The sequence below is a fragment of the Tympanuchus pallidicinctus genome, unplaced genomic scaffold (assembly GCF_026119805.1).
Source record: "Tympanuchus pallidicinctus isolate F22 unplaced genomic scaffold, pur_lepc_1.0 scaffold24, whole genome shotgun sequence".
Lineage (NCBI taxonomy): Eukaryota > Metazoa > Chordata > Aves > Galliformes > Phasianidae > Tympanuchus > Tympanuchus pallidicinctus.
In genome coordinates, this window is record NW_026294741.1 from 6,847,292 (window position 1) to 6,872,757 (window position 25,466).

Consider the following 25,466-nt stretch of genomic DNA (forward strand, 5'->3'; position numbering starts at 1 on the left):
CTTGGCCTGCTGAGTGTCAGCCACCAGCTCTAACCGTCACCAAACGCACGTGCTCATCTGGGCATTCTTGGTTGCATTTGTCAGGTTCAGCCATCAAAACAACTTCTGCTAGCACAGCCAGATGCAGAACGGGGTAAGAAAATACATTGCTGTGTGCATGGACGAGTGCCAAATGCCTGCAATAAACAGGTTCCAACTTGCTGCTACCATAGAAGGATTTAGCTGCTGGTGACTTCTTGCATGACACAGCTATGAGATCGCATGCCTAAATGAACCATCAGAATGGAAATGGTGGAGGAGGATGCTGGGGATAAGGAGTGCTCATTGCATTGCACTGACACCGGGCACACCTACTGGGAGCTCTGCAGGCAAACACTGTGCTCTGTTCCAAGGCAGTCTATATCCTGACTGACAGAAATGAACAAAGAAGGAAGAAAAAATGTTTGACTATAGAGAAATGAGCTGTAATCCTACCTAAAAAAAAGTTAACTTGTACTGTTCAGTGGTTTCCTGCAGTCAGAAGTGAACGGTGACCAAGTTTTATAGAATCTTTTTGCTTGGTGTTGTCTGCACAAACATGAACATCTTGGTCTGAGAAAATGAGAAATAGACTGTTAGAGGCAGAACAGTTACCAAAGAGTGATGCTCATAAAAGCTGCCAGAGTAAGGCTAAGTCACCGTGGACCTTTTGGCCACAGACTGTACCCAGCAGTGCGAACCTGAGCGGGTGGAAAGACGTGGCTTGGAACGCTGAGGGAAGGGAGAGGGAGATGTCTGCTACCAGCAGCTGGCGCAGAGTTGTGTTCTGCTATATGACAATCTGACCTACAAACCTGTGCCGCAGACAGAACAAAATGCCAGTCAGTATGGCATCAAAAAGTCTAAAAGCAAAGTGACACTGGAGCAGAGGATGGGGTTTAAAGCGATGCCTGCGGAACAGAGCTGCTACCAGGGCAGGGCTGGTACCTGGCTCAAGTAACAGGAAACAGAAACCGTAAAGAAAGCAGAAGGAGAACCTACAACTCCTGAAGCCAGGGCTGCAGCAGGACGGCCGCCAGCTCCCTTTGTTTGCAGCACCGGCTCCGTGCCGTGCCGCCGCTCCCGGCTCTGTGCTCCCGCTACTTGGGCGCCACCCTGCGGTGCAGCGCGGCGGCGCCTCCCGGCCGCTCCCATTTCCTGGTGCTCTCAGACGCGGTCAGCTCTGCACGGCACTGCCCTAATAAAGCAGTGCGATGGATGGATGATGCCAGTACTCACTGGAGGTCCTGCAGTCTGTAGAAGAGAATGAGTTGCAGGAGTGATATCGAGTAAAGAGCAACAAGAGCTTCCCGATGCGGTAAGCTGGCACACTGAATGGTTTTCAGATGCAACTTAAGTGGAGTTCTCTGTAGGAGTGGGGAAAGATACCCATAGTCTATAGCTAAATCCTTCATTGGAAAGTTGAGAGCCAAGATGTTATCAAAAAAGTTCTGTCTTGCAATAAAATCAACGTAGACTTATTAATGATGAAGATGGGCTGAGCAGGAACACGCCTGCTGGCTCCTGAACAGCTCAAGCTTCATGAAGTGAAGATGGAATGAAATACCGCTCTGTTAGGCACACCAGGGTACAAGAGGCCAGACTTCACAAGATGGCCAAAGCCTTAGATGCTGATTTGTTTTTCAGTTTAGTGTGACACAGTCTTTTAAAAAAAGCCACCAAAGCCCAGCAATGTTTTCTTGTCTTCATCCATGAGTCATCGACTGATCTGTAACTGGTCCAACTAACTGCCTCATTCTTAAACTCTTACTGGTTATTTTTTCACTTCAAACTTTCTTACCAGGATACAATAAAAGGCCCTTGAAGCTGACAATCCACAAAATGTCTCAAGAGACATTATGGAGAGTTATTTTTCTAAAAAGATGAATGTGATAGGAAAATACATCCTGGAAAAACTGACGAAATGCACTTTTTCAAGTCTGAGTGGATGGAAGAAAGGCAGGGAAGAAAGGTGCCTACACACAGTAGAGAAACCAGAATGCTTTCCTTCGTTCTCCTTTCTTCCCCTTTCAGACCTCTTTTTGGAGGAGAAAGGGGAAGAAATGTGGCTGCTCAATTCAGGTCTGTGGAATGTGCGCAGTTCCAGCAGGGTTCTGAGGAGTATGGTGATGTTTCCATCTCTCTTTTCCTGCTTGCTGTAGTGTTCTGCGGTGTTTGGGTTTTTTTTCATTTGTCTTTCATTGTCATTTGGTTTCATTCCCCTGCTTCCAACAGGAGGTATTCTGCAGTGTTAGCTGTCTGCTTAAATTGCTGACTTGACCTGAAACCTTGGAAATCTTGGAAAAGATTCAGTTCTGGGGGCAAATCTGGCACTGCAGGGCAGGTAGGAGGTAATGGGAGGAGTGAGTGGTCAGGTGGAAGGGACAGCATGAGGTGGGCCTGTGTTAAAGGACAGGGATGTGAGTCTGTGGGGGGATTAAGACATGAGTTGCAGAGAAAGCAATCTGTCCAGAGTTGCACAGGAAGTATGTGGTAAAAGAGGGCTCAAGTCCAAGGCAGGTATCTGATCTAGTGAACTAACTTATCTCTTTTCTTTCTCTCTGTTCTGAAGGAAGGCTGGTTTCAGCTCCAGCAACTCACTGAGACCTCGGCAAAGATTGTTCATAACTTTTTTTGCTATGCAGTACCTCTGAGATCATCATCAACTTGTGCGCTTTTATTTCTTGGATGCACAGTGGATTATTGTGCTTTTGGCTGAGTCGGCTCTTCACTGTCCTCAAGGCAAAGCACTTCAGTATTTTTGTTCAACAAAAGCACAGAACCAAAACGTTTTATTTTATTAAGCTCTCCCTGCTACAAGGAACATTTCACTTCAGTTTTTAGTGGCTGGGTTCTGTCGCCGGAAATGACTGTAGTGGCTGAAGTTCCTCATAGCCTGAGTGCAGAACTGCCTTCTAGCTTTGTTGCACCGAGGAAACGCTTCATAGCATGCGGTGGCTTTTTGCACTGGGAAGCATGCAGAACCCAAGTGCCCATGAAAACACGGACTTGCAGCCCAGGGTGCCTCATGAGGAGCAGAATTATGGAGCTACTGCGGCACGTGTGAGACGAGGTCCACAAGTGCCAGTGTCAAGGAACAGGCCAGCAAAGAGAGATTACCTGATAGTTGGTGTGCTGTGCTACGCAAACCTAATAAATTTCATGGATTGGTTTATTGTACCAGGTAAGAGTCTGCTTCCTCTTCCTGAGGAAAAAGAAATCTAAATTCTCAACAGCTCTATTTATTCCTCAGTTACAAATATTCTGTATTGTAAAGGTATGCTTCATGTCTTTTCAGTCTTTCTTGTTTAGCCTGCAGCTCGTACTCTCTGTGAAACTTCAAATCACATTCCTGAAAGACAAATAAATGATGTATTAGTTATTCATCATCAATAGAATGCTGTTAAATGCTTAAGGTTCATACTTCGAAGCTATTATAAACAAATATTAGCACACAAAACAACTGGTCAATTGCTTGTGTCTGGATTTCACAGAGATTTGCTGTAAAACATCTCTATTGTATGCCTACTGCATCGCTGGCTCTGGTAGATGAGCTGTGGCATTCCTTCATCTGAAGAGCAGCGATGTCATTTCCCACATTAAAAGTATGAAAATTATGTGCAAGTTTCTTTGAGGAAGGCTTAACTTCCTCCTGAGCTGGTGGGATTTGTATGATTTCTGCAATGAAGAGTGTAATACAATTCTGCAAAGAGAATGGAGGCTCATTTCCCCAGGGATCACCTGCCAAATTGACAAGCTTCCCAGAACACGATTCTCTGATCATTTATTAATTAGTTTGTTTACTGCTAGTCTATTATTAATTAGTTTGTTTACTGACCTAGGCATGAGCAGCAAAGCATTGCTTCTGTTACAACACTGGGAAATGTGTTCTATTTTTTTCTCTGCATATATACACAGTGTCTGGTGTAAATTCTCCTTAGGATCACTCCTCAGCATCTATCAAACTTCCAGGGGTCTTACCTGGAAACTGGAGGACAGGTTTGTGAGCTTATTGTATTTTACCTCTGAGTGGCCTGGAAATGTTTAAAAACTTTGAATTAATATTTAGGGTTGGCATACAAACTAATTACTTTTACTGCTTAGACCATTAAGAAATTCAAGACATTAAGTCAGTATCTTTAAAATGGAGAGGTCAATGAATTTAGGAGTTAAAGCTTTTTCTATTGAATGCTTGTTAACCACACATCTAAGAGGGAAGGAAGCATGAAGGGGTGCATGCAGAATGATACTGCAAGACTGTTAGTGAAAGAAATTCAGTGTATGAATTCAGCTGTCAACTAAATTTCACTGTAGAAGGGTGGGGGACAGGGGGATGAAAATCCCTTTGAGCAAGAACTGGGATGGAGGGGGGCAGGCCCTTGGAAGTATGAAGTGCCAGCAGCCATTGGGCTCATTCCTGGCTTTGAACTATTGTTTGACTCCTGTGCATGCTAAGAGCTTAACATTTTAAGCAGGTCTGTGAAGCAGAAGTTGCTAACAGCTCAGTTTCTGTACCTGCAGGGATATGCAAAATTCAGGAACAGAGATGCAGCTTGTATTCTGGCCTTTGAAATACCAGACATCTTCTTTAATTACAATATATCACCAAAATGCTTTTTACTTAACTCTATGGCTTCTTATTCCAGGGGGTACCTTGCTTACAAACTGCATTTCACAGCACAGCAATCTGCTCTGCAGTGCTGGAACTCAGCTGCACTGCACAATTCTTGCACCAGTTCTCTTAGTTTGGCTGTCCACTCATAGCAGGGTTTTGGTAACTATAAGTTAACGACAAAGTGAAGGAGAGGCACAGATATTTAGTTAAAAGTAAACTTACGTGTAATTGTCTGCTAGAATTGAGACTTCTACTCACTAACAGCAGTGATCATGCAGACTTCTGCCCTCCTGTTTCCCTGTTCCTTTGGCATTTGCTGGTCTCTGGCTGGCCCGTTGCTGCAGTGATCTGGAGGGGGACATTTTAATGGTGCTCAGTGTGAACGTTGGTCGGAGTTCAATTGTGGCTCCAACCAGGTGCTGCAATAGCTGCGGTTTGTACCGAATTCTCCACTCAACACTGAAGTTCACATGATTCAGCATTTCTGTGTGTTGATCATCACCTACTGGAAAGAACAGATACGACTAACTGCTGTGCTGCAATAATGCAAAATCTAAGGGAGCCGTTTGTTGCTCTGAGCGAGGTTGCAGCTTTAAGTTTCTGAGACCGTTTGAAACTCTCTAAATATGAGAGTCATTGAGACACCCACAGAACCCCCTGCGCTGCTGTGAGTCTGGAGCTTGGTCTGCACTGACTGCAAGTGCCACCAGCACTCGAAGCACAGCAGCTCTGATTGAAATTGCTGGTGAACTGACTCTTGTAAGACTGATCCAGTGGAAGACTACGAATTTAATCTGTAGAGATAAGAAATGTGAATATTTCTTTTATCTGTGTTCGTGGCAACGTAATGGTTGACATGGAAGCTGGCAAGATAAACGTGCTGTGGTTTCTAGCAAACCATCTTGAAATCAACATTGGAGTTGGCAAATTAGCAGAATCACAAAGAATAAAGTGTACTTTGCTGTCACTGTTTAATTCTGTTGCAGGGATCCTGTTAGATATACAGAAATACTTTGAACTTGGCGACGGGGCTGCAGGCCTACTGCAAACAGGTAATAAAATCACTTGCATTCAGATTTGCCTTGTGCCTATATGGTCTGTGCCTAAAACACAGCCTGATATTTTCCAGTTCCTTCTCATGTGTGGCATTGCTCGCTCCCACTGGTGGGAAAGCTGTTTAAAATGTGAAACTGAAAGCTGAAAGACTTTGGTTCAGGAAAGACCAGAGCTCAGACTTTGAAAAATCCCACAGCACGTGAACCATGAAAGATGAAAGAATTTCTGAGTAAGAAATACAGAGCTTGAGCAGTTTGTGCCTGTTTTATTTTTGTATTGTTCTTCTTTTTAAATAAGTCTCTATTTGACTTTCTTTCTTCAGACTCAGCACACTGAAAAATAAACTGAGTTTAAGAGGTGAGAAGTACTATAAGAACAATTTGACCAATGATGTCTTTGTACCTTTTTGGATTCTAGTTTTCATCTTGTGTTACATGCTGGCTGCTCCCTTCTTTGGATACCTTGGTGACAGATACAACAGGAAAGTCATCCTTGGAGCTGGTATTTTCTTCTGGTCTGCTGTAACTTTAGGAACTTCATTCATCAGTGAATCAGTATGTTTGGTTTTTTGGAGGATACTACTGAAATCACCTTGCAGGATTTGATAGAGTCCTGCTCTGATCATGTTTGGAAAAGCTGTAAGTGAGCTTTCACTGCCCAGGCCTGCACTCAGTGGGCTCTGTGCTGCAATGCTCTGTGGGACGGTGGAGCCCAGCTCAGGCAATGGAGCACATGCACACTGTAGTTGCATGTGATGGAATATTAATGCTGTCCCAAATTCTGGCTGATTGCATCACTGGGGTGCAGTGCATCAGCCAGCAAGCCTGAACAGTCTATTGATCACATCCTGAAGGTCTCTGTGGTGTCACTCTAAGAAATCACTACAGTGCAGGAGGCAGAAAGCACAGCAGTGGGATGTGAGCAAAGCAGGTGTGGATGTGGGAGCCACAGATACATGCAAAAGTCAGCTGCATTTCTCCCCTGGTACATCTGACCCATTAAAATACACCTCTTTAACAATGATCTTTTTTTTTTTCCATGCCTTTTTTGGACCACACGATGCCTTTTACCTGCAGCATTGCTGGATATTCTTTCTTTCACGAGGGCTGGTTGGCATTGGCACAGCCAGTTATTCCACAGTAGCTCCTACCATCATTGCAGATCGGTTTGATGAGGGAAAAAGGACCACAATGTTGTCTGTCTTCTATATCTGCATTCCAGTGGGAAGGTTGGTTTTCTTGCTAGCAACTGATCTGCCTTCTGAAATTCTGTCTAAGCAGGCCTGCAACTTAATGTGCCCTCAACCTTGATTAGACAGATTCTGACATGTATCTGCACTGGTGCTTGCACAAGGATCTGTCACTTGCTTAGCATCTCCAAATAGCACTGATTGGGTTTATTTTTAAATTTACTTTGAAGGAAAAATCACTTTTCTCTCAACGTTTTGGGAGCTCTGAAAACAAGTTTTAAATAAAACATTCAATTGATTCTAAAAGAAATATGAGTGACTTATTGATTTATTCAATTGAAAATAGAAGTTTTTAAATATTTGTTTACCTGACAATTTTGTTGTGTCTCTCTATTAAGCACATCCTAAGGAGGAATTGGCACTTTCCTCCCCTCTTTTATTCAGATTGACTTTGTGTCTGAAGGAGAGGTGGAGAAGGGCTTTGTAAGCGTTTCGGACTCTTTATTAGAACAGGCAGTTGAGGATGAGCCCAGAATCCAGACTAAAACAAAAGGAATTCCTGCAGGGCTTATTTCACACAGCTTGCACAGAGGGGAACAAATAACAGAGCACTCTGTGGGCTGTTTGATCTGGATCAGTGTCATCCTACAGAACGTAGAACCCAGTGAAAATCTGGGATGTTATTACCACTGCCTCAAGTCTGCTCTAAGGAGATGAGATTCTCTTCTTAATACCCATTGGCAAATAAACCAGCAGAGGCCATGCGTGTTGTTTCTGTTTTGTTTTGAAAGCTATGACAGAACATTCCCTGTGCTCTCCCTAACTGGTGAGACGCGTTGTTTCAGCCAGCACCAGTTCCTTAGCACCTACTGATGATCCCCTTCTGTGTCTTACAGTGGTCTTGGTTACATTCTGGCATCCAGCATGGCACGTGTCACAGGGGACTGGCACTGGGCCTTCAGGGTGAGTTCATCACTTCCACTCGTGAGCCTGAGCCATTTGCTGTGAAATTTTGGCTGAGGTTTGGACTGATGTGCTCACGGTGCTGAGGTGAGCAGTGGAGGGGAGCAGTGGAGGGGATTCCTGCTCCTGCTGGGACGAGTGGACTGTTTCTGCCTGGCTCTTGTGGAATGAAGAAGATATAGGGGAACTCAAACTGCAGCCAGGGCAAGTGCTGATGTTCCTCTCACCCCAGGACACACTTGGAATGGTTGTACAGCAGTCTTTTATGGCTGCATCATCGGTCCTTGGGTTTGTGATCAGAGTACTCCATGTAGTTTTCAGCTGGATTCCTCTAAAATCAGAGGAAGCAACCACGTGTCTCTATGATGGGGATTCATTGTCCTTCCTCCAAAGTAGCCTAAAATCACCCAAACCCCCTCTTCATCTTTACAATTATGATCTACAAAGTCACACCGATTTCTGAGCACACTGACAATTCTCTGATATGCAATTCTGTATCTGAATTTGAGTGGCTGTGGAGTTTTTGCTACAAGAAAAAACAGTATCCTTGATCTAACCAGCTTTGTGTCCACAGGTCACTCCTTGCATGGGAGGTTTAGCTCTGGTTCTTCTGATTCTGCTGGTCCCTAGCAGGATCCAGAGAAGGACAGAGGCACACAGAGCACTGAGCATCCATGGCTCTTTACGAGTAGCAGCCGAAAAACCTGGTGCACAGGGAGCTGCCAAGACTTCCTGGTGTCAAGATGTCACATCACTTGGCAAGAAGTAAGTGATTCTAGCAACAACTGAAAAATGCCCATTCTCGTGTTAGAAGTACAGCTTGCAAATCCTACTCAGCTCCTCTGTACCACGTGCTGTAGGCAAGGTGACTGAAATGGCTCTGACAAAATCTTTCTCCCACCCTTTTACAGGAATAGTATGAAAGAGATTGAAAATTGTTTTTGTTTTGTTTTGTTTCCCTATCGCAAGGGGGAAGGAGGCAAAGCAGTGCTGGCAGAGCGCTCCTGTTTAAATCCTGTTCTACTCCCCACCAAGTTTCCCCTTCTCTCTTACTTTGCATGCAGGTGTAGGTTGCTGCACTTTGCAAGTGTAACTTCATCTGTAATTCTTAGTGTCCGAGGAAAGTCGGATCAGCGTGCTTAGGCAGGAGGCTCCCCCCTCCGGTACCCCGCAGCTGGCGAATATGTGCCGAGGTCGGGGCGGAGGAGGTGGATCCGCTCTGAGAACAGCAGGTGCCGCTGTGCTCCTGCGCCAGACCCCGCTCTGCGTTGCCTGCGCCGGCAGCCTGCTTCCCTGGGGTCCCGATGAAATGCTTTTCGGTTGAAGAGATGCTCCTCTTGCGGCTCTGGGACTTTCTTTGGAGTGCTTTCCTTCTGCAGGAGCCGGCGTTTTCTAATTGATGATTAGATTTGCATCCTATTTGCATCCGGAGCAGTGAGGTCATTAGAGGCCGTTTGTGTTGGATGACAGTTTGCAGGCAGCAGCAGCAGTCTGAACCTCCCTGACGTGTCAACAGCCAGACTGATGCCAAGGCTGTTTTTCTGCAGAGAAATTCCTTACAACCTCCTGCAGTGTTATAAAACTAGAATTCTGTTTTCTTTTCCTTTTGGAACAGATTCCCAAAGCACAAGGGCACTGTCAAAAGCCATGCAGTTCCACGCTGCAATAAATGGAAGAGCCTCTTATCTTTAAGAGTCGTAGAATCAGATTGGTATCTTAAGAAATCCTCTTGCTGGTAGTCACCTCCTCACTCACGGCACTTCTATTTCATCTCAAGATTTCACAACTCCTCTTTGATTTCAAAGGGGATTTTCTATAGACCTCTAGCTTGAAAGAGCTCAGTAAAAAGTTCATTTTCTACTAAAATAGGGCAGTAGGGCAGCATGACTCAAACATTTCTCCTTCTGTCTGATAGCTCTTTGTGCAGACTGAGATCAGTTTTTACTTTATCACCTAGAATTACAGTACTTGAACCACCACCCCTTAACTGTTGGAAAGAGGCAGAAGTTACTCTTCTACACTGGTTATACAAACAGCTGAAATCCACCCCGAGGAATTTAAAGTTGCACTCAGAACCCTTTAATTTAGCTGCTAAGTCTCAGAATTCTTGCCCACTTTCAATTGTTGTAGTTCTGCTATCAAAAATGTCACAGCAGATGTTTTAGAATACTTAGCAATAAAATCTACAAGAGACCATGACTGGCCCTTAACATGGAATCAGTAGGTCACACTCTTCACTCTAATTAGTATTTTGCTGTCAAAATTCATTGATTAAGCACCATCAAAGTCCCTGTCTTCACGTGAACGCAGTCGTAACCGAGAATTCACTGCGAATGCAGTCCTGCTGAGATGTCTGAGTGGAATGCTTTGCTATCGCTGGACACCCCGGACGGTGCGTGTGGGCCCAGCATCGTGTCCCACTCTTTCAAACAGCTCTCATTTCCTTCGTCTTCCAGTTGGAGCTTTGTCTGGTCCTCGCTGGGTCTCACTGCCATGGCCTTCGTCACTGGAGCGCTGGGGCTGTGGGTGCCGATGTTCCTTTACAGGGCTCAGGTTGCCCTGGGCATTGTGCAGCAGTGCCTGGAAAAGTCCTGCGACTCATCTAACAGGTGAGCTGTGCAAGGCTGGAGAAACCTAAACCACAGGTTGTTCCAAAGGTGAAGGCAGATGTGACTGTGAATGCTTTGTGAAGGCAAGAGGTGTGAATGTTAGACCGAATTGCTTCCAGGTATGCTGAGATGCTCCTATTTGTTTGTGATCACTCCGTGCACTGGAAAGATGCTGCCAGCCCTGTCTAAGTAAAATGGAAAGAAGCAGTAAGAGGAACGTTTACAGGGAAAGAAGCAACACTGGAAAGGAAACTTCAGTTAACTATTGACTCTGCACCTCATGCCACTTACGCACACACTTAGGCATGTTTAAATCCTGCATTTTTGTAACTCTCCTATTACCTTCCTGTTAGTCTGGTTTGAAAAAAAAATACTGCTGTGCTGGCTATCTTTGTGAGTCAAAGCACAAAGTTAAGCTTGATGAATTGATCTGATATTGTATTATTGTGTCAAATCAAGATAATTTGCTCATGTGAATAATTGCCAGCAGAGCTCTGCTTACAGAGACAGTCAAGACCAATAGAGATTCAAATTTTGGGTGGGCAATGTTCATTTACAACAGGAGAGCAATCTATTTTCATGATGGATTTCAGAGAGAAACTGTCCAGTTTTAAATGAGTGGGAGTTGCACTGAAAAGTCATCCACAGGTGCCTCAATGGGAAATGCAGCTGTCTTTCCATGGATGCCACCACCAGCACTTTATTTAATAGCAAATAACACGAAGAAAGTGAGTGAATTAGGAATTTGACTCGGGGTAGAGAGAAGAAAGGAAGCTGAACTTTCGGAATACTTTTAGCTGTTAAGCTGACAGTGTTAGCTTATCTTATCTTATGCTTTGAGTTGTTATTCCACAGTAGTGTTGCTGGAGCAGACATGATTTTTTGGGTAAGTAAAAGGGAGCTCTGATAGTTTAACCTCATGTACTGCATCTTACAGGATGCTTTAAAAATAACCTTGGTGTGAGGTAGTGCCAGAGGCAGCAGAAGGCAAGTTGGAGGCTGCTATTCCAGGGGGACAGAGAGAAAAGTAATACAAGCAGCTGTGTCAGCCTGCAGCTGGGAGTGCTGGGAAGATGGAGCTGCATGTTCCCAACTGCTCAGGGATGCTGTGAGGATGCTGTCCCCTCTGGCTGCTCAGAAGCTGAAGGCTTTTGTTAAGGATAGAAATGTGTCACTTGGACTCTCTGGAAACACCAGTGCAAATAGCACACAGCTGACTCGGGTCTCAGTCCTTTCAAGATAGATAAACAGGCACTGTGAAGTTTTTATTCTGGTCTTTGTGCAGACATCTTCAAACAGATCAGAGAGGTATGTGAGTATTCTTAAGCCCTAAAGGATCCCATAGGGTCCTTTCCCCAGGATTAGGATTCTTTGCTTTCCTTCTCCCTGTCAGCTGAACTGTGCTCTGATTTCTTCCAGCTGTAGGTTTATTTCAGCTGCAGTCTACAGCACTTGAATTTTCTAAACACAATTCTGTGAACGCTTAGATAAAGTCATGTCACCTTGGAGTTGCTTCTCTTGGACAAATCTGCAAATTACTTATTCTGCCTGTTCAATCTCTATTGTTTCTAACAAGCTGTACAGAATCCTGAAGAATTTACAGGAGGATCACAAACGTGCTTACAATTTGTTATGTAGTATAGCAGTGCTTTTTCTCTTGTAGAGACTTTGATGCATTAAACCATCAGTGGCACCACTGGTCTCGTTTCAAGAGGCTTGCTTTGCCATTAGGGTCTCACTGAGTCAGAGAGAAAAGTTTATCAGGAAGACCACTGGAAGCTGAAACTTCTGATCTATTTGAATGCATACTCTTAAAAACTTACTGTTGCCGGGGAACAAATTTTCATTTTCAGATGCAAAAGCTGGGTGGCATTTGAAATTCTGCATGCAGAAAATTCTACATGGATATCCCAGTGGTCAAGTATTCAGTGCTCTGTGCACAGTTCGAGTACTGGTAGCTGTATCCCCTAGGCAGAGAGGTGAGCCGTCTCAGCCTGAGGGCTCTAATTTAGATGTATATAATTCCTGTGATAGGATCTCTTTCCAGGACAGCAGATTGTGATACAGAGTTATTCCATCTGTTTTAAGGATGACTGAGTCAATCAGTTCCCAGGCTAACCAAGATGACTGTGCCTCCTCTGAATCACTGCATGTCCAAGCCAGGTCATGCTGGGAAGTCCTCCTTGAGGCTGGCTGTGTAATACCTGCTCAGCAAATGGGGAAATACCCGCTCCACAGGATAGAGCCTCTGTTGCACAGGCATAGCTGCAATTTAGGCATGGGACTAAATCCATTTAGGAAGAGTGGGAGGGTTAGATCAAGTGGAGTGAAATTCCAGTTGCCAACTAAAGACTCTCTGAAGCAGAAGGTATAAGCTGACAGTGGGACATCTAACACCAAGCTTTTTCTACAATGTGATTTTCCTGCACTTAACTGCTCCTTTGTTTTGTCACCAGCCTAATATTTGGAGGCATCACCATTGGGACGGGAATCCTGGGTGTCATTGCTGGGGCAGAAGCTGCAAGAAGACTGAGGAAAACCAGCAGCAGAGCTGATCCTCTGATCTGTGCCACAAGCATGTTTGTTTCTTCTCTGTGCCTCTACATAGCAATCATGGTGGCCCAGAAGAACATCCTTTCCACTTTTGTGAGTGCCAGTTTGTCTATCGCTAGGAAGTGTCTTCTGGAATCGTGGGGAGGTAGGGAAGCGGGAGGGGGAGGAGAAGGATTGCTACTGTTGGATTCCTGCAGTTCTCTAGACCTCTAGAAAGAGGTTTCATTAATTGGGACAGAGAGGTCTGATAGCTCCAATACTGCCTGTGAGACCCAGTGAGCATCACTTGGCCCACTGAAGGGGGTAGGCAGGCAGAGTGTCAGAAGTCAGAACTCAGGATGTACAGACTTGGCCTGGGCTAAAAAAGAAGATTGGAAGCCTGCATGGTTGGCCACATGAAGCTTGAGCGTCCGTATGCAAAAATGTAGTTAGAAGAAGTCTCAATCTTGTGTTAATTTTTAATGCTGTGTGACTAATTTAGTGCTCTTGTTTCTTTTTACTCTCTGAATTGGGACTGTACAATACACAGAGTTCTTGCTAAGAATAATTGAACTGTCACCTTCAGTGTCCCAAATCACAACCTGATGTTCAAAGTCAAGCTTTTGGCAATGCAACATGACGTATAAATCACTGAAGTTCTGTTTTCAGTAAAGAGAAAAACAGAAACTTAGTATGGATGAGGAATAGTTCAAAAAACACCTTGAGAGAGAGGACTGAATGTAAACTTTATTTTAACCACAATGTGGTGAATCCACCATTACTGCGATTATCATAAATAAGAGGATCTGAGTAAAGTTAATTACAGTAATCAACAGTTCTGCAGTAGGGTATTTTTGCAGCTTTTTTGCTTCTCACACTCGTTCAAAGAGGTTTTCCTTTTGACTCCTCAAGAATATGCATTCCTGTGAAAAAACCTTTAAACCAAAACTAAAAACAAACAGATTTGCAAGTCGGTGAGTGTGTGCAAAAAGCAAAATGTGAAACCAAAGATTACTGTTGAATCCAAGAGCAGAGATAGAAATGCCCAAAGAAATCACCATTTTCTTTTTTGGCCCCTTAGGTTGCTACATCGTCCCATCCTGAGCACCTCCTTCAGTTCTCTTTTGCCATTAAAGGTGCAGTGCCCAGTCAGAGCTGTGTTTGGTTTGTCAGTCTGTATTACCGGATTGAATCAGTGCACTTTTCCAAACCATACCTTTTATTGGGACTGATAAAACAACATTTGTTTTAAATATTTCTCTCCTTGCGATCAGCATTCTATCTTCATGCTGCTATCTGGGAGGAAATTGTAAACCAGGATGTGGATGGCTGGGTTCTTTAGGTTTCTTCCCATAGGCAGAGCAGTTATTCCCACAAACAGGGACTCTGCCATTTTTTATCTCATGTTTGATGTTTTTGCTTCAGGTGTTCCCACACGTAATGCCCGCACTGCGCAGGGTAACAAATCAGACATAACCCTAAGCACCTTTTTCTGCTAATATTTTTGCCACACGGCTGTTTAATCTCTGCCTCCTCTGGCACCAGCCGTGCCTCTGCTTGCTTCCCAAACAGGATCTGACACGAGTCACACTGGTGTGGGAATTGGAGTGGCATGCCAGCTGGTGCCTCTCATCCCGTGAAACAGATCTTCCATTTGTGTAGGACTCAGGCTGGAAACTGGCTTTCCAGTTGCTGTCTGTCCAGGCGCTCCACCGTTAGCAGTCCTGCCTCCATCACTTCACTTCAGTGCAGAGGTCACTGAGGCAAAAAAGCCACACGCACTGCTTGCAGTTGTAGCAGTTTTTGCACGGCGCTTTCCGCTGTCTTGAGTGAATAATGAAAGGGAATGAATGGGTGTCCTCTGCTATGGACCAAGCTGGAATGAAAGTTTGAAAGCATGGGAATTCTTGAGTTAACACATAAATATTGCAGGACTTGCAGGTCTCTGTTGGAGTAGATGAACTGCAATGTCATGAGGTTTCTCTCTTTCTGGACACACAGTTCTTGATTCTAAAAGCTCTTTGAGAAGGCAGAGAAAATGATCTGGCTTTGTTACCACAGAGGAGGCTCTGTCTACACCTTTTCCTCTTTCCGAAAGAGGACAAATACGCTGTCTGCATGCAGCAGCTGCTTTGGAAAGTCACGTCTGAACCCTGCATCTGAGAACTTCGGACTGCATTTGGTGCTAAGGGAACTTCAATTGGAATGGAGACACAGCCCTGCCCTGCAAATTGCCTTTGGAGGAGACACTGCAGCCCTTGTCCTGTGTGGTGTGGAGCTTTTGAACAAAACATCCAGACAACACACGGTCCAGCCATGCTAACTCTTCTTTTTGTCTGGACATGTGGCTGTTTAAAACCCTGTGTTTGATGTTAATTGCACTCCAATTCTCTTCATATTGGCCTTTCACAAATGGCCATCTACAAAGCAAAATCTCCTTAAAATTTGGGATCTTGCTGTGGTTACATCCTTTGAAAACCAACTGCAAGCATTCAGTCTCTTAAAATTGTCCTAGAGAAGGTGACAGCAATAGAACTGTTTCTGGATACACTTAGCAGATTAGAACGGGGATGTCACCAAATTGATTGCATGAATTTATTGGAATCTTTTTCTGTATTAATTTAAAAGAACTTGAGACAGCACAAGGAACACTGAGAGGTTGTAGAACCAGAGGATTTGCTTTAAATAAAGCACTGCTTTCCTGCCATCATAAGCACTTCTCCCTTGCCAAGTGCAGTACTTCCAGGACATCTTCACCTGCTTTAGAGATAAAACAGCATACAACTTTCTCATATTTATAGATTGCAGCTGTTGTGCCGTTGGATGGATGAGAATGCCATCTTTTCAACCATACTGCATTTATTCTGCATGAGAAAGTACAAAATTGATATTGATTTTAGACAGAATATGTTGGTATAAGCTGTAGAATGATTTACTGTTTTCTCTTTTTTTCCTAATGCCCTGAAACTGCAGTCCACAGAAAACGTTAGGAGAGAAGGAAAAGCTAACAAAGCTGCATCTCAAACAGTAACACAGTCACATGTGAACCAATTACTCTCTGCAGCATGAGATCTCAGCCACTAAGTATCACATCCACTTGGCATGGATGGCTTTTCATTAATTCCCATTCCTTCAAACTCTGTGTTGAGAATATAACTTGTTTCCTGAAGATAAATTTTACACTCTTTTCTCACACTAGGCATGACATGCTCCTGTTCTTAGGGGCTTGAAGAGATTAAATGACTTGAAAAATCATGAAGAAAAAGGCAAACATGAAACAACTCTATAAGTACTAAATATATACAGGAGATGGAGCATTCAGGGGATTGAGCAATCTGTTATTTGGTGTGTGAAGGCAGGCAGTCTATAGTCCACTGAGGATATAGAGGAACAGATGGGAGTCTTCAGAACCTTACCTTCTAACCATTTTATTTTCATCCTTGGTATCTTGAGTGTCAGCTAGGATTTAAAGACATCTCTTTGTTCTTTGTTTCCCCCCCGTTTCCCCTTGACCTCACATATCTCTTGTTAGCTATGGCGTGACCAACAGAATGCAGGTAAACTCACGTTGTTATCACTGTGCAGCAATAAAACTGCACTTCTACATCTGTGCCTGATTTCCCTATGAGCACTGCTTTGACTACTTCATAGGCTGTGTCTCCATGTTAAACAACAGCATGTTTCAGGTCAGGGGAAAAAAGGAATGAATTTGGATCTTCCAAGAGAGACTGGAGAGCATCAGCTGGAGATTAGATGGTGAAGGGCAGATTTTTTGAGGTGGATTGCAAGGTTTGACCTTGTTGGTCCTTATTTCTGTGCAGCTTGGCAGTAAGTGCAGTACTGCTGACCACGTTACCAACACATTTCATTCTGTGTTTGGCCCAAAGTTTATTTTCCAGGTGCCATCTGAGGCCTGTGCCACTAAGTAGAGTAAACCTTCTAGAAGAGCTCCCTCCCTGCAGTGCAGCTTTAATGCTTTCTTCAGGTATTGATTAGACTGTAGAGCCTGCTCAAATCCATGACCGGGTCTGGCTGAGAGGGTTAATCCCTTCTAAGACAGACATCAGAACAGCTGGGGGCCCTTCCCCTTCTTCATGATGACTGAGTTTCCATCTGTGATGAGTTATGGAATTCCCATAGGGCACCAAGTCTTGGAGGCTGCCTGACCATAGGAGTCCATTTCGCTTCAGAAGTTACCTCTCTGAAGGAGCCTTTAACAGTACTTTTACCAGCACAGAGATATTCAACTGATTTCATTTGGAAATCTGTGTAAAAGGAGATCTTTGAACACTTTATAAACCCTGTGCTGGAGGCTTCACAAGATTTGCCTCCCTCCTCTTGGGCTCAGCAGTTCAGTCCATACAATTGATTAATGAGAGTGCTTCTGTATTTCCTCCTTTGGCTCTTTTGCAGAATATTAGCCACACAAAGCTCCTCACACACCTTCCCTGGTTCCTTTTTCCATATTTAAGATGAACGTAGTGGTTGTAAGCACAGACACAGTTTAATTCATGAAGAGATGGGTATGTACAGCAACTCGTCGAGATAGGCACAGTTGATGAGGCTGCCTTCATCTTCATGCTAAGGGGTCTCAGTGTGTCTGTGTAGTCACTGTGTGTCTGTATAGTCACTGCTTTCTTCTTTTCTGCAGATTTTTATTGCATTTGGAGAATTGTTTTTATCTGTCAACTGGGCTGTTGTGACAGACATACTGTTGGTAAGTGCTTGTGGAACTATTTGCTTATTCTCAGCTTTTCACAACAATTTAGCTCATATGTGTGCATCTTGCTTGCCAGGAAGACCTGCTTCCTCCTCCTAGGAAGAACAAAACCTTGCTAAGAATGCCCTTTCTGGGACCCTGCTGACGTCTGTGTTGTAACCTGGTGCGTGGTGTCCCAGCAGAGGTACTGCTAACAGGACAGGTGTGCTAGTGACAGCCCGAGCTCACTGTAAGCCCAGGAGAGAGGCACACTGGTTTGGGTGCAGCTCATGCCAGTGTCCTGCTGCTCCTGGGGCCCACAGCAGTCTGGATTTTGTGTACAGCTCTGCGCTGTTGGATCTCCACCAGGAAAGGTCTCCATCAGAAAGAGAATCGCTTTCTGCTTTTAGGGAGAGGTTCTACGTTTGTGCCCAAAGCTTTGAAAAGAGAAAGTCAATATTCTGTAAAGTAATGTTAGTCAATCTGTTACACTTCTTTTATTTTGTGAACTATCAGCAAGTTCCTTCACTCCAGAATACGGTGCAGATAACTTCCAGAGCTTCAAACAGCTCTACGTGTGAAGATGCAAAGTCTGGACTTTCTACTGACTAGAATTGTTTTTGAGGGATCACAGTGTTACAGCACAGAGGGTGTGATGAAACCCAAACCCTTCAAGCAGGATGCTGCCTCAGGGAGAGATTGTTCCTGAAGGTGTAGCAGTGGCAAAATGCTGATGCAGTTGGTACAAATAAAAGACAAAGGAAAGAAATTGTTTAAAGCTCTCAGCACTTGTTAGAGAAGACATGAAGATAAGGGCAAAACACAACAGAAATCTGTCAGTTTCCTACCCTCAGGCTAATGATGGGAAATCTTGAAGAGAGCCTAAGCAAGGGTCACATCAGCATCTCCTTTTTCATAATAGTCTCGTTTCAAGAGAGTTCAAATCTATTTGCAGATTGCTGAAGCGATTCCACTGTCATAATAAATCTTTCATATAATAAAAACCACAGTGAATGCATTAATGTGTAGCACAGCGTGCAGTGACGCACAGTAATGTGTCACAGGAATTTAGGACAGTAAGGAAAACTTGCAGCCAATGGTTCATGAGGAATATGGTTATCCACAAGGTTGCCATCATTTCTTGCTGCCACAGGAACTGAAAATTCGCTGCTGGGGTTGCTGTCAGTGTGGCCTTATCAGCTCAGAGTACACACCTTGACTGGCATTCCTCACAGCTGCCTAAAGGAGCAGTGAAACAAATGAGCAGCAATGAATGTAACTTTGTTACGGCTTTTGGTGTAAAAGATGTGAAATTGTGAGGCCAAACACAGAGAACTTTCTAGTGACAGGAGGGACAGGCCATGAAGCACTGTGGAACTCTGCTTGGCTGAATGGCCCCTGCCTTGATGACACAATAGCAAGTGTCTTCATAGCAAGAAGAATCTTTCTTTCCATTCTGATGGAGATGAATGAATAAAACAACCAACATTTCATGGTTATTCAACAAAGCACTGCTGATACTGACTGCCATGTTCTGTTCTCCAGTTACTCTTTCACAGTACTGCTCTCTACAGGTCAGTTTTGTGCAGCCTGGAAGTTTGATTAAAAGATAAAGCTGCAGTCAGCATTAGTGAATTGGCTGTCTGCTTCAAGCTCTGTGTTTCAGTTCTCTCCTCTGCCACTGTTGAAGAGGAAGATGGCGTTACTGAGTTGGATGCTGTTGATGCAGGATTGGAAAGTAAGGCACAAGGGAGTGCTGGCCCCAAGCTGCATTCAATTCAGTCGCTCCGCTCTGAACTTGCTTAGGGAATGCTGCATCCTATTACAGCCTGTACAAAATCCATTTGAGTGTCATTGCCATATCCTCCATCCACATAAAGTAAAGAGGAGGAAGTTCTCGTCTCCCAAGTGACTGACACACTTCATTTGTTTTTTATTTTAGAGCATTTTGGTTGTAGGTTCACGCAATACTGCGCTGGCTGGCAACCAGTGGGAATGTGGAGAGTAGAGCTCTGCCATGGTGTGCTTCTCAGAGCAGGGATGCGGTGTGCTTTGCATGGACCTGTGGAATCCTAAATGATAGTAATTGTTTGGTCAGAAAAATGATGGAATTCAGCTGCATGTGTGGATGGCTGCTCATTCAGTGCCAATTATATTTGGGATTTCTGTTTCATCCTGCTAAAAATCCAGGTTTCAGTGCATTACTTCTATTACATTGACAGAAGGATGCCATAATTAACAACAGGAACTTGTTTTTCTGCATTGTTTCCTGTATGATCTGGTAGAATTTCAGATATTGTGGCTGGATTTGTTAATGCTTGTTCATATTTTGCCATGAAAATTACTTTTCCTCCTCCCTATATGACACCACCAGGCAGACAACATAGCTCAGAATTTGTTTATCCTGTGACCTGTGGAGCACAAGACAGAGGAAGATGTTGACTGACTGATAAAGACTTTCTTTCTTTGTGGCTAATACATCAAGATGCATTGCATGTAGCAACCTCTGTACCCCTCATTCAGCTGTAAACATAGCAGTACCTGCTGTATGGCTGCAGTCAGATCGTGCAGGCAGAGCAGTGCTGCAGCTGCCTTGCTTGCAGTGCCTGGGCTGACTGGGAGGCTGTCAGAGTGAGTCTCCTATGAAATACTTGTTTACCATCTGTGAGGTACTGGTACTCAGCATTTTGGGCTTTTGGCAGCTAAAAGCAAAAGAGCTGCCGGAGCTGGAAGCTAATATTCGACTTGGGAAGGTTACCAACATGTTCCTGTCTTTGTTTATAAGTGCCCTGGGAGGTGCAGAAGCATTTATCAGCCTGTCTCTCCCATCTGCTTTCTTAGCTGACAGCTCTGTCACATTCTCTAAAATCTCCAGAGACAGGACTTGCAAATTGCAGTGTGGGCACCTTGTGTATCCATCCAGGCATCCAGACTGGCATCTCCTGGGAGATAGCAGAGCACAGAGCATCACCTGCACTGCTGACATGGTGGGAGCTCCTGGGGGCTACTCTGGACAAATTATTCCGAAGTCCATGTATGTGGCAGTGATCAGTTTCTTCTTTTCCTAGTGAAACCTACAGAGTTTTGAGCTTTTGCATAATGCTTCCATTCTGTAGAAGAACCTGAATAATAGCACAGTGAGAGTATGAGGGAGCCTCCTAACTACAGGAAGCTGCTATCTTTCTTGTCCGTTTTTCTCATTAGAGCTTGGTTCCAAAGCCGCAGATAGCAGGTGCTCAGCATGCCGCAAGGACGTGTGCAGGACACACAGGGAGAGAAGGAGCATTTATGTCCTCCAGTGCCTGCAGCGCCCAGAATACGTTCAGGACACACCAATATTTGGTCTGCGTTTCTCAAACACAGCCTGTCATTATCAGCAGAAGAAAGAAAACCGAGTCTTGGGCAGATGATATGATATCCTCAGAGAGCCAAGAGCAGAAAACCACCAGTGTAGTTCTGCCATAGTTCTGTTAGGGAGCAAACTCTGCTCCCTAAGCCCAAAGTTTTCCACTATAGTTTGCTTATCTCTCTCATTCAGTCTGAGAGGGAGACTGAAATATTTTCTTTTGTTCTCACAAGAATAACTAATCTTGCTGTGGACAAAGTTGCTTCCTTACCCTCCAGTTTTAATTTCCATTAATGCAATTCTTTACATCCTCTGTGAAGATAAGGTATTGATGCTGCTGCTGTGATACAGCTACATCTTAGTGATAAGAGAATATTTCTTTAATATTCTGAGGCCTCTTCACACACATCGAATGATAATAAAACTCTAAGTTAAATGTGAGAGCAAAATCTTTTCTTTCCTCTATTCCCAGCATGTTGTCACACATGTTAGTGGTTCCTTGAAGGCAGCTATAAAGCTGCAATAGCTTCCATACCTTGAGTTTGTCTCTTGGCAAAATACATCACCCCATTAGAGAGCGTCTGAGACACCTTAAATGATGCTCACATAAATCTGCAAGAAAAGCCCAAGTAGAGGAAGAGAGGATATTAAGCATTTTGTCTGTGGTACGAGCAGGTGGTCGGAAAAAACAAAGACATAAAAGCTTAAAATTGCCTCTGTCTCATTCTGTGAATGCTTTTCCCTTAACCATGTAATAATATAAGTGCATTACAGAGAGAGAGACAAACAAATTATGTACAATCATACTGTATTTCCTCAAGCACAGTTTGTTTTCTTCAGTAGCACAGACGTAAAGCCCCTATTAAACCAAAATGACTGCATTTCATTTTAAAAAATAGCTATAATCGATGTGATCCGTTGCAGCGTTCTGGACATACGTCACATCTTCAAGCTGCTGTTTAAGCCCTGTGCATTCAGAAGCACAGTCACTCTGAGCTACGGTCATCCAGGTGGCTGCACTCAGCTGCTCTCCAACTGCAGCAGTCTGTAATCAAGCTGCCTTCTGGTGGGGCAGGCTGGGTCCCCTGCCTGAGCCTTTATGTGGTTTGCAGGGTCTCAGCTGACACCTCTCACAGCAAAGGCACCTACTTCATTCATGAGATGCACTCTGATAAAATCCATGCTCTTGTGTGTCGTGTTTCATTTCAGTACGTCGTGACACCGCGGCGGCAGTCTACAGCTATTGCCCTGCAGATCTTGGCGAGCCACTTGCTGGGAGACGCAGGCAGCCCCTACCTCATTGGGATGGTAAGGGAATTTTCTGCTTCTCTGGGTTTTCTTCAAGGAGGCTGAAAGGCAGACACTCCCAGAAGTAGAGGCTCTTCCTGGTCTGAAGCTTGGAAATCAGTTGAGCTGTTGGCCCTGAGTAATCCTGATACTGGAATTCCGAGGAACATTTCTGTAAACGTTTTTAAGTGGGATGCAACTTCTGGTGCTGTGCCTGTAGGTGTGAGCAGTTTCCTTGCAGTGTGTCGAAATTTTGAATTTGAAAATTGATGAATTTTGAAGGCACACGTTTTTGCAAAGGCAGTGTCGTGGGTGTTGCATTTCAGTACTTTTTGCTAAGTTAGTGAGGAGTTTCATATGAATTAACCACAGAATCATAGGATCAGTTAGGTTGAAAAAGATCTTTAAGATCACCAAGTCCAACCATTCAGCTAACACTGTGAGCCCACCACTAAACCACGTCCCTAAGGGCCACATCCATGTGTCACCTGAGAAAAAAATCAAATACTGTTTTATGCATCGAAGCCTCAAAGGATTAGCTCAAATTCTTAGTTCTGAAACCTTAAGATTGGTCAGCGTTCTGTTGAAAATCACAAGAGTCTCCTCAGTGACTGCCTTTTGATATTACTCGACATTCAAAGCTCTGGTTTCAAATGCCCTTAACCTTGAATTCCTATATTACTTGAGAACTGTTTTCCTTGCCCTTCCTACAGCACCTTAATCTTACGTGGTTCTGGACAAAGCAACCTACTACCACTTTCTCATTGTAGATGATTTATTTTAGTTCCAGTGGATGATATCTGTCAGTGTTGTTTCCTTTCTTCATTATTTTTGATTTAAGGTGTGCAGTAATTCTGCACATCTACTTTGCTTTTTATTCCTTAAAGGACATGGGGGAGAGAGAGAGTTTGATGGAAGATTGTATCATTATTGTTCTGCAAGTTTTGTTCATATGGAAGTCATTTTAAGAAGTTCACTTCAGGAGTATCTGTTCTTTCACAGATAAACAGTGACATAGTTAGAGCCAGACAGAAATGTGCAAGCAGGCTGGTCCAGCCAGCCAGATCTCCCTTTTCCTCACCTGGGTGAAAGTAGGAATCTTAACTGTGTAATCTGTCCAGCAGAGAACAGTCCTCTCTCTCTGAGGGACTCCTTCTGCAGCTCACTTCTTTTGGCAATTGAAGAGATCCTTTTTCTCACTGGAGTGCATTATAAAACCATTGCCCAAGCACTGATTTGGCCACATTCAAACATGACAACCAACATCCTTGTGTCACTGAAACCACCAAAAATAATAGAGAAAAATGGGAAGTTCTTAAAAGCTGGTGTATGCCTTGTGCATTCTCCACTCTTTGACTATCTTACTGCTTTATGCCTGGGAGATGAAAATGTTTGTATTTATTTCTTACTTACTGTTCTTTGCTAACTTTGAGGCCCAGGCAGGACTTCCTGCTGAATGTGCTGCTGCATCCTGCTGGTAACTGTGTGCAGAACACTTCTTGTGCAGTACCTGGCACGTGGTTGCCTTAAATAGCAGCCAATTGAGAAGAGTAAGATGACAAAAGTTTGTCACGGTGTATCCTCGTGTAACCTTGCAAGTTTGCAAAGAACAGCGATGATAAATCCAGGAATAGAACTGCTGTATGTCCACGTGGGGTCCCTGGCAAAGAGTACCTCACTGTGTTCTGGAAGGCTTCTGTGTACCAGGACACCAGCACTGCCCATATCTGCTGCTGATTCAACACTGAATCTTCTGTTTTCAGATCTTCCTGTTGTTTGCTAACCTACTTCAACTGAGGCTTTAGCTTATAAATTCTCAGGAGAGGCAGTGAATTGTCTTTTTCTGGTTTCTTCCCTTTGCACTCCAGAGATTTCCTCACTTTTTAAATTAAACACACTGGGTTTGTATTTTTGCTCTTTTCTTAGCTTTAGTCCCTATGTGCCCATTTAGAGCTGATCTTGCTCTTATCTCCTTAAAATGTCAGTCACACTCATGTTAAACCCAGCAAAGATTGAAGAGTCTCATAATGATGCATTTCCAGTCACGTAGCGTATTGTAATATTGTAAGGTATATGTGGGAATAAAAAGGGCTGCATTCAACATTCATCTTTTTGTTTTGCTAAGAAGAGTCTTTAAGATCCTGGGTTAAATATTGAACCCTGTAGGTTTTTTGAAAGTGGCTTTGCTGTCTGCAAAAATAAAATTCATTATAGCTTTTACAAACTCATCTTCAAACCAGTGAAAAAAAGCAGCTGCCTGGTATCTTCTTCCACTCCTCGCAGGATCACTCCACGACTCCTTAAATGCCTTTTGGCTCCAAACCAGATTCCCTTCTTGTCTCCAAAATCAATTTCTAGCTCTTCCCTTTTTAATGGCTATTGCTTCTCGTGGCTGTATCGGTGCCAACTCTGTTGCTATTCATTTGCAGCTGATTAGGAATAGATAAAGTTATCCAATAACAACAAGAAATGATGAAAGTAATTGCCACACATCTGTCCTTTGCAGGCTACCTGGAGATGGGCTAGAAAATGGTAAAATGAGTTAATGGCTACCAGTCATGATAAATATTGGTTGCAGTATTTCTTACTCTTGTGACTCGAGGCACTAACAGAACAATAAGCCATGAGATACCTCAACCAAATGGAAGTGGAGCAGCAGTGCAGTGCAGGTGCACCAGGCACTGGGTTTGTCAAACCAAAACAGCAGCAGGCTTTTTGTCCCCACCTGCTCAGCTTTATTCCTTTCAAGGACCACAACGCGAAGAGTCTGCTTAAATCACGAGAGAAGTATGGGTTTGTCTCAGATTGATGACAGCATTATTCACTCCCTAGGTCTCCAATGCTATTCAAGCCAAGAAAGATCAGTCATTCCAGTGGAGTTTCTGCAGCCTGCAGTACAGCTTCATCATCTGTGTTTTTGTTGGTGTCTTTGGAGGATTTTTTTTCCTCCTGACATCTTTCTACATCGAGGAAGATCGTAAAGAAGCAGAGCAGCTTTGATGTTCCTATGTATCCTTTAAACCTGTATCTGATTTTTTTTTCTGATGTATGCGAGCCATGATACTGACTCTGTAAAGCTAAAATACAAACTTATGTACTATGGTAATGCTACAATAGTTTCTATAAATAAAAAAAAGCAAAATCCCTCCAAA

General features: G+C 43.8%; 1 protein-coding gene across 4 annotated transcripts; it reads left to right on the plus strand.

Annotated features, from left to right (window-relative positions):
* Positions 1–1,151: 1,151 nt before the first annotated feature.
* On the plus strand, positions 1,152–25,466 carry LOC128083583 (protein spinster homolog 3-like). Of its 4 annotated transcripts, none has more exons than XM_052688999.1 (12): positions 1,153–1,336; positions 2,591–3,202; positions 5,620–5,685; positions 6,107–6,243; positions 6,766–6,917; positions 7,775–7,841; positions 8,416–8,606; positions 10,298–10,450; positions 12,907–13,096; positions 17,634–17,699; positions 22,237–22,335; positions 25,147–25,466. In XM_052688999.1, exons 2-12 carry the CDS (start codon positions 2,968–2,970, stop codon positions 25,312–25,314), a joined length of 1,524 nt encoding a protein of 507 aa, XP_052544959.1. In that variant the 5' UTR covers positions 1,153–1,336; positions 2,591–2,967; the 3' UTR covers positions 25,315–25,466. The 4 variants fall into 4 exon arrangements, with proteins under 4 accessions (XP_052544963.1, XP_052544959.1, XP_052544961.1 ...); XM_052689001.1 differs by lacking the exon at positions 1,153–1,336 and adding an exon at positions 1,609–2,100; XM_052689002.1 differs by lacking the exon at positions 1,153–1,336 and adding an exon at positions 2,263–2,362.

What these genes read in the sequence shown, in the direction of transcription:
- LOC128083583 (XM_052688999.1), top strand. Translation starts at nt 2,968, where the DNA reads ATGCGGTGGCTTTTTGCACTGGGAAGCATGCAGAACCCAAGTGCCCAT. An exon ending in GGATTGGTTTATTGTACCAG is followed by an intron (nt 3,203 to 5,619) that starts GTAAGAGTCTGC and finishes ATTCTGTTGCAG; the next exon opens with GGATCCTGTTAGATATACAG. An exon ending in ATCTGCATTCCAGTGGGAAG is followed by an intron (nt 6,918 to 7,774) that starts GTTGGTTTTCTT and finishes TGTGTCTTACAG; the next exon opens with TGGTCTTGGTTACATTCTGG.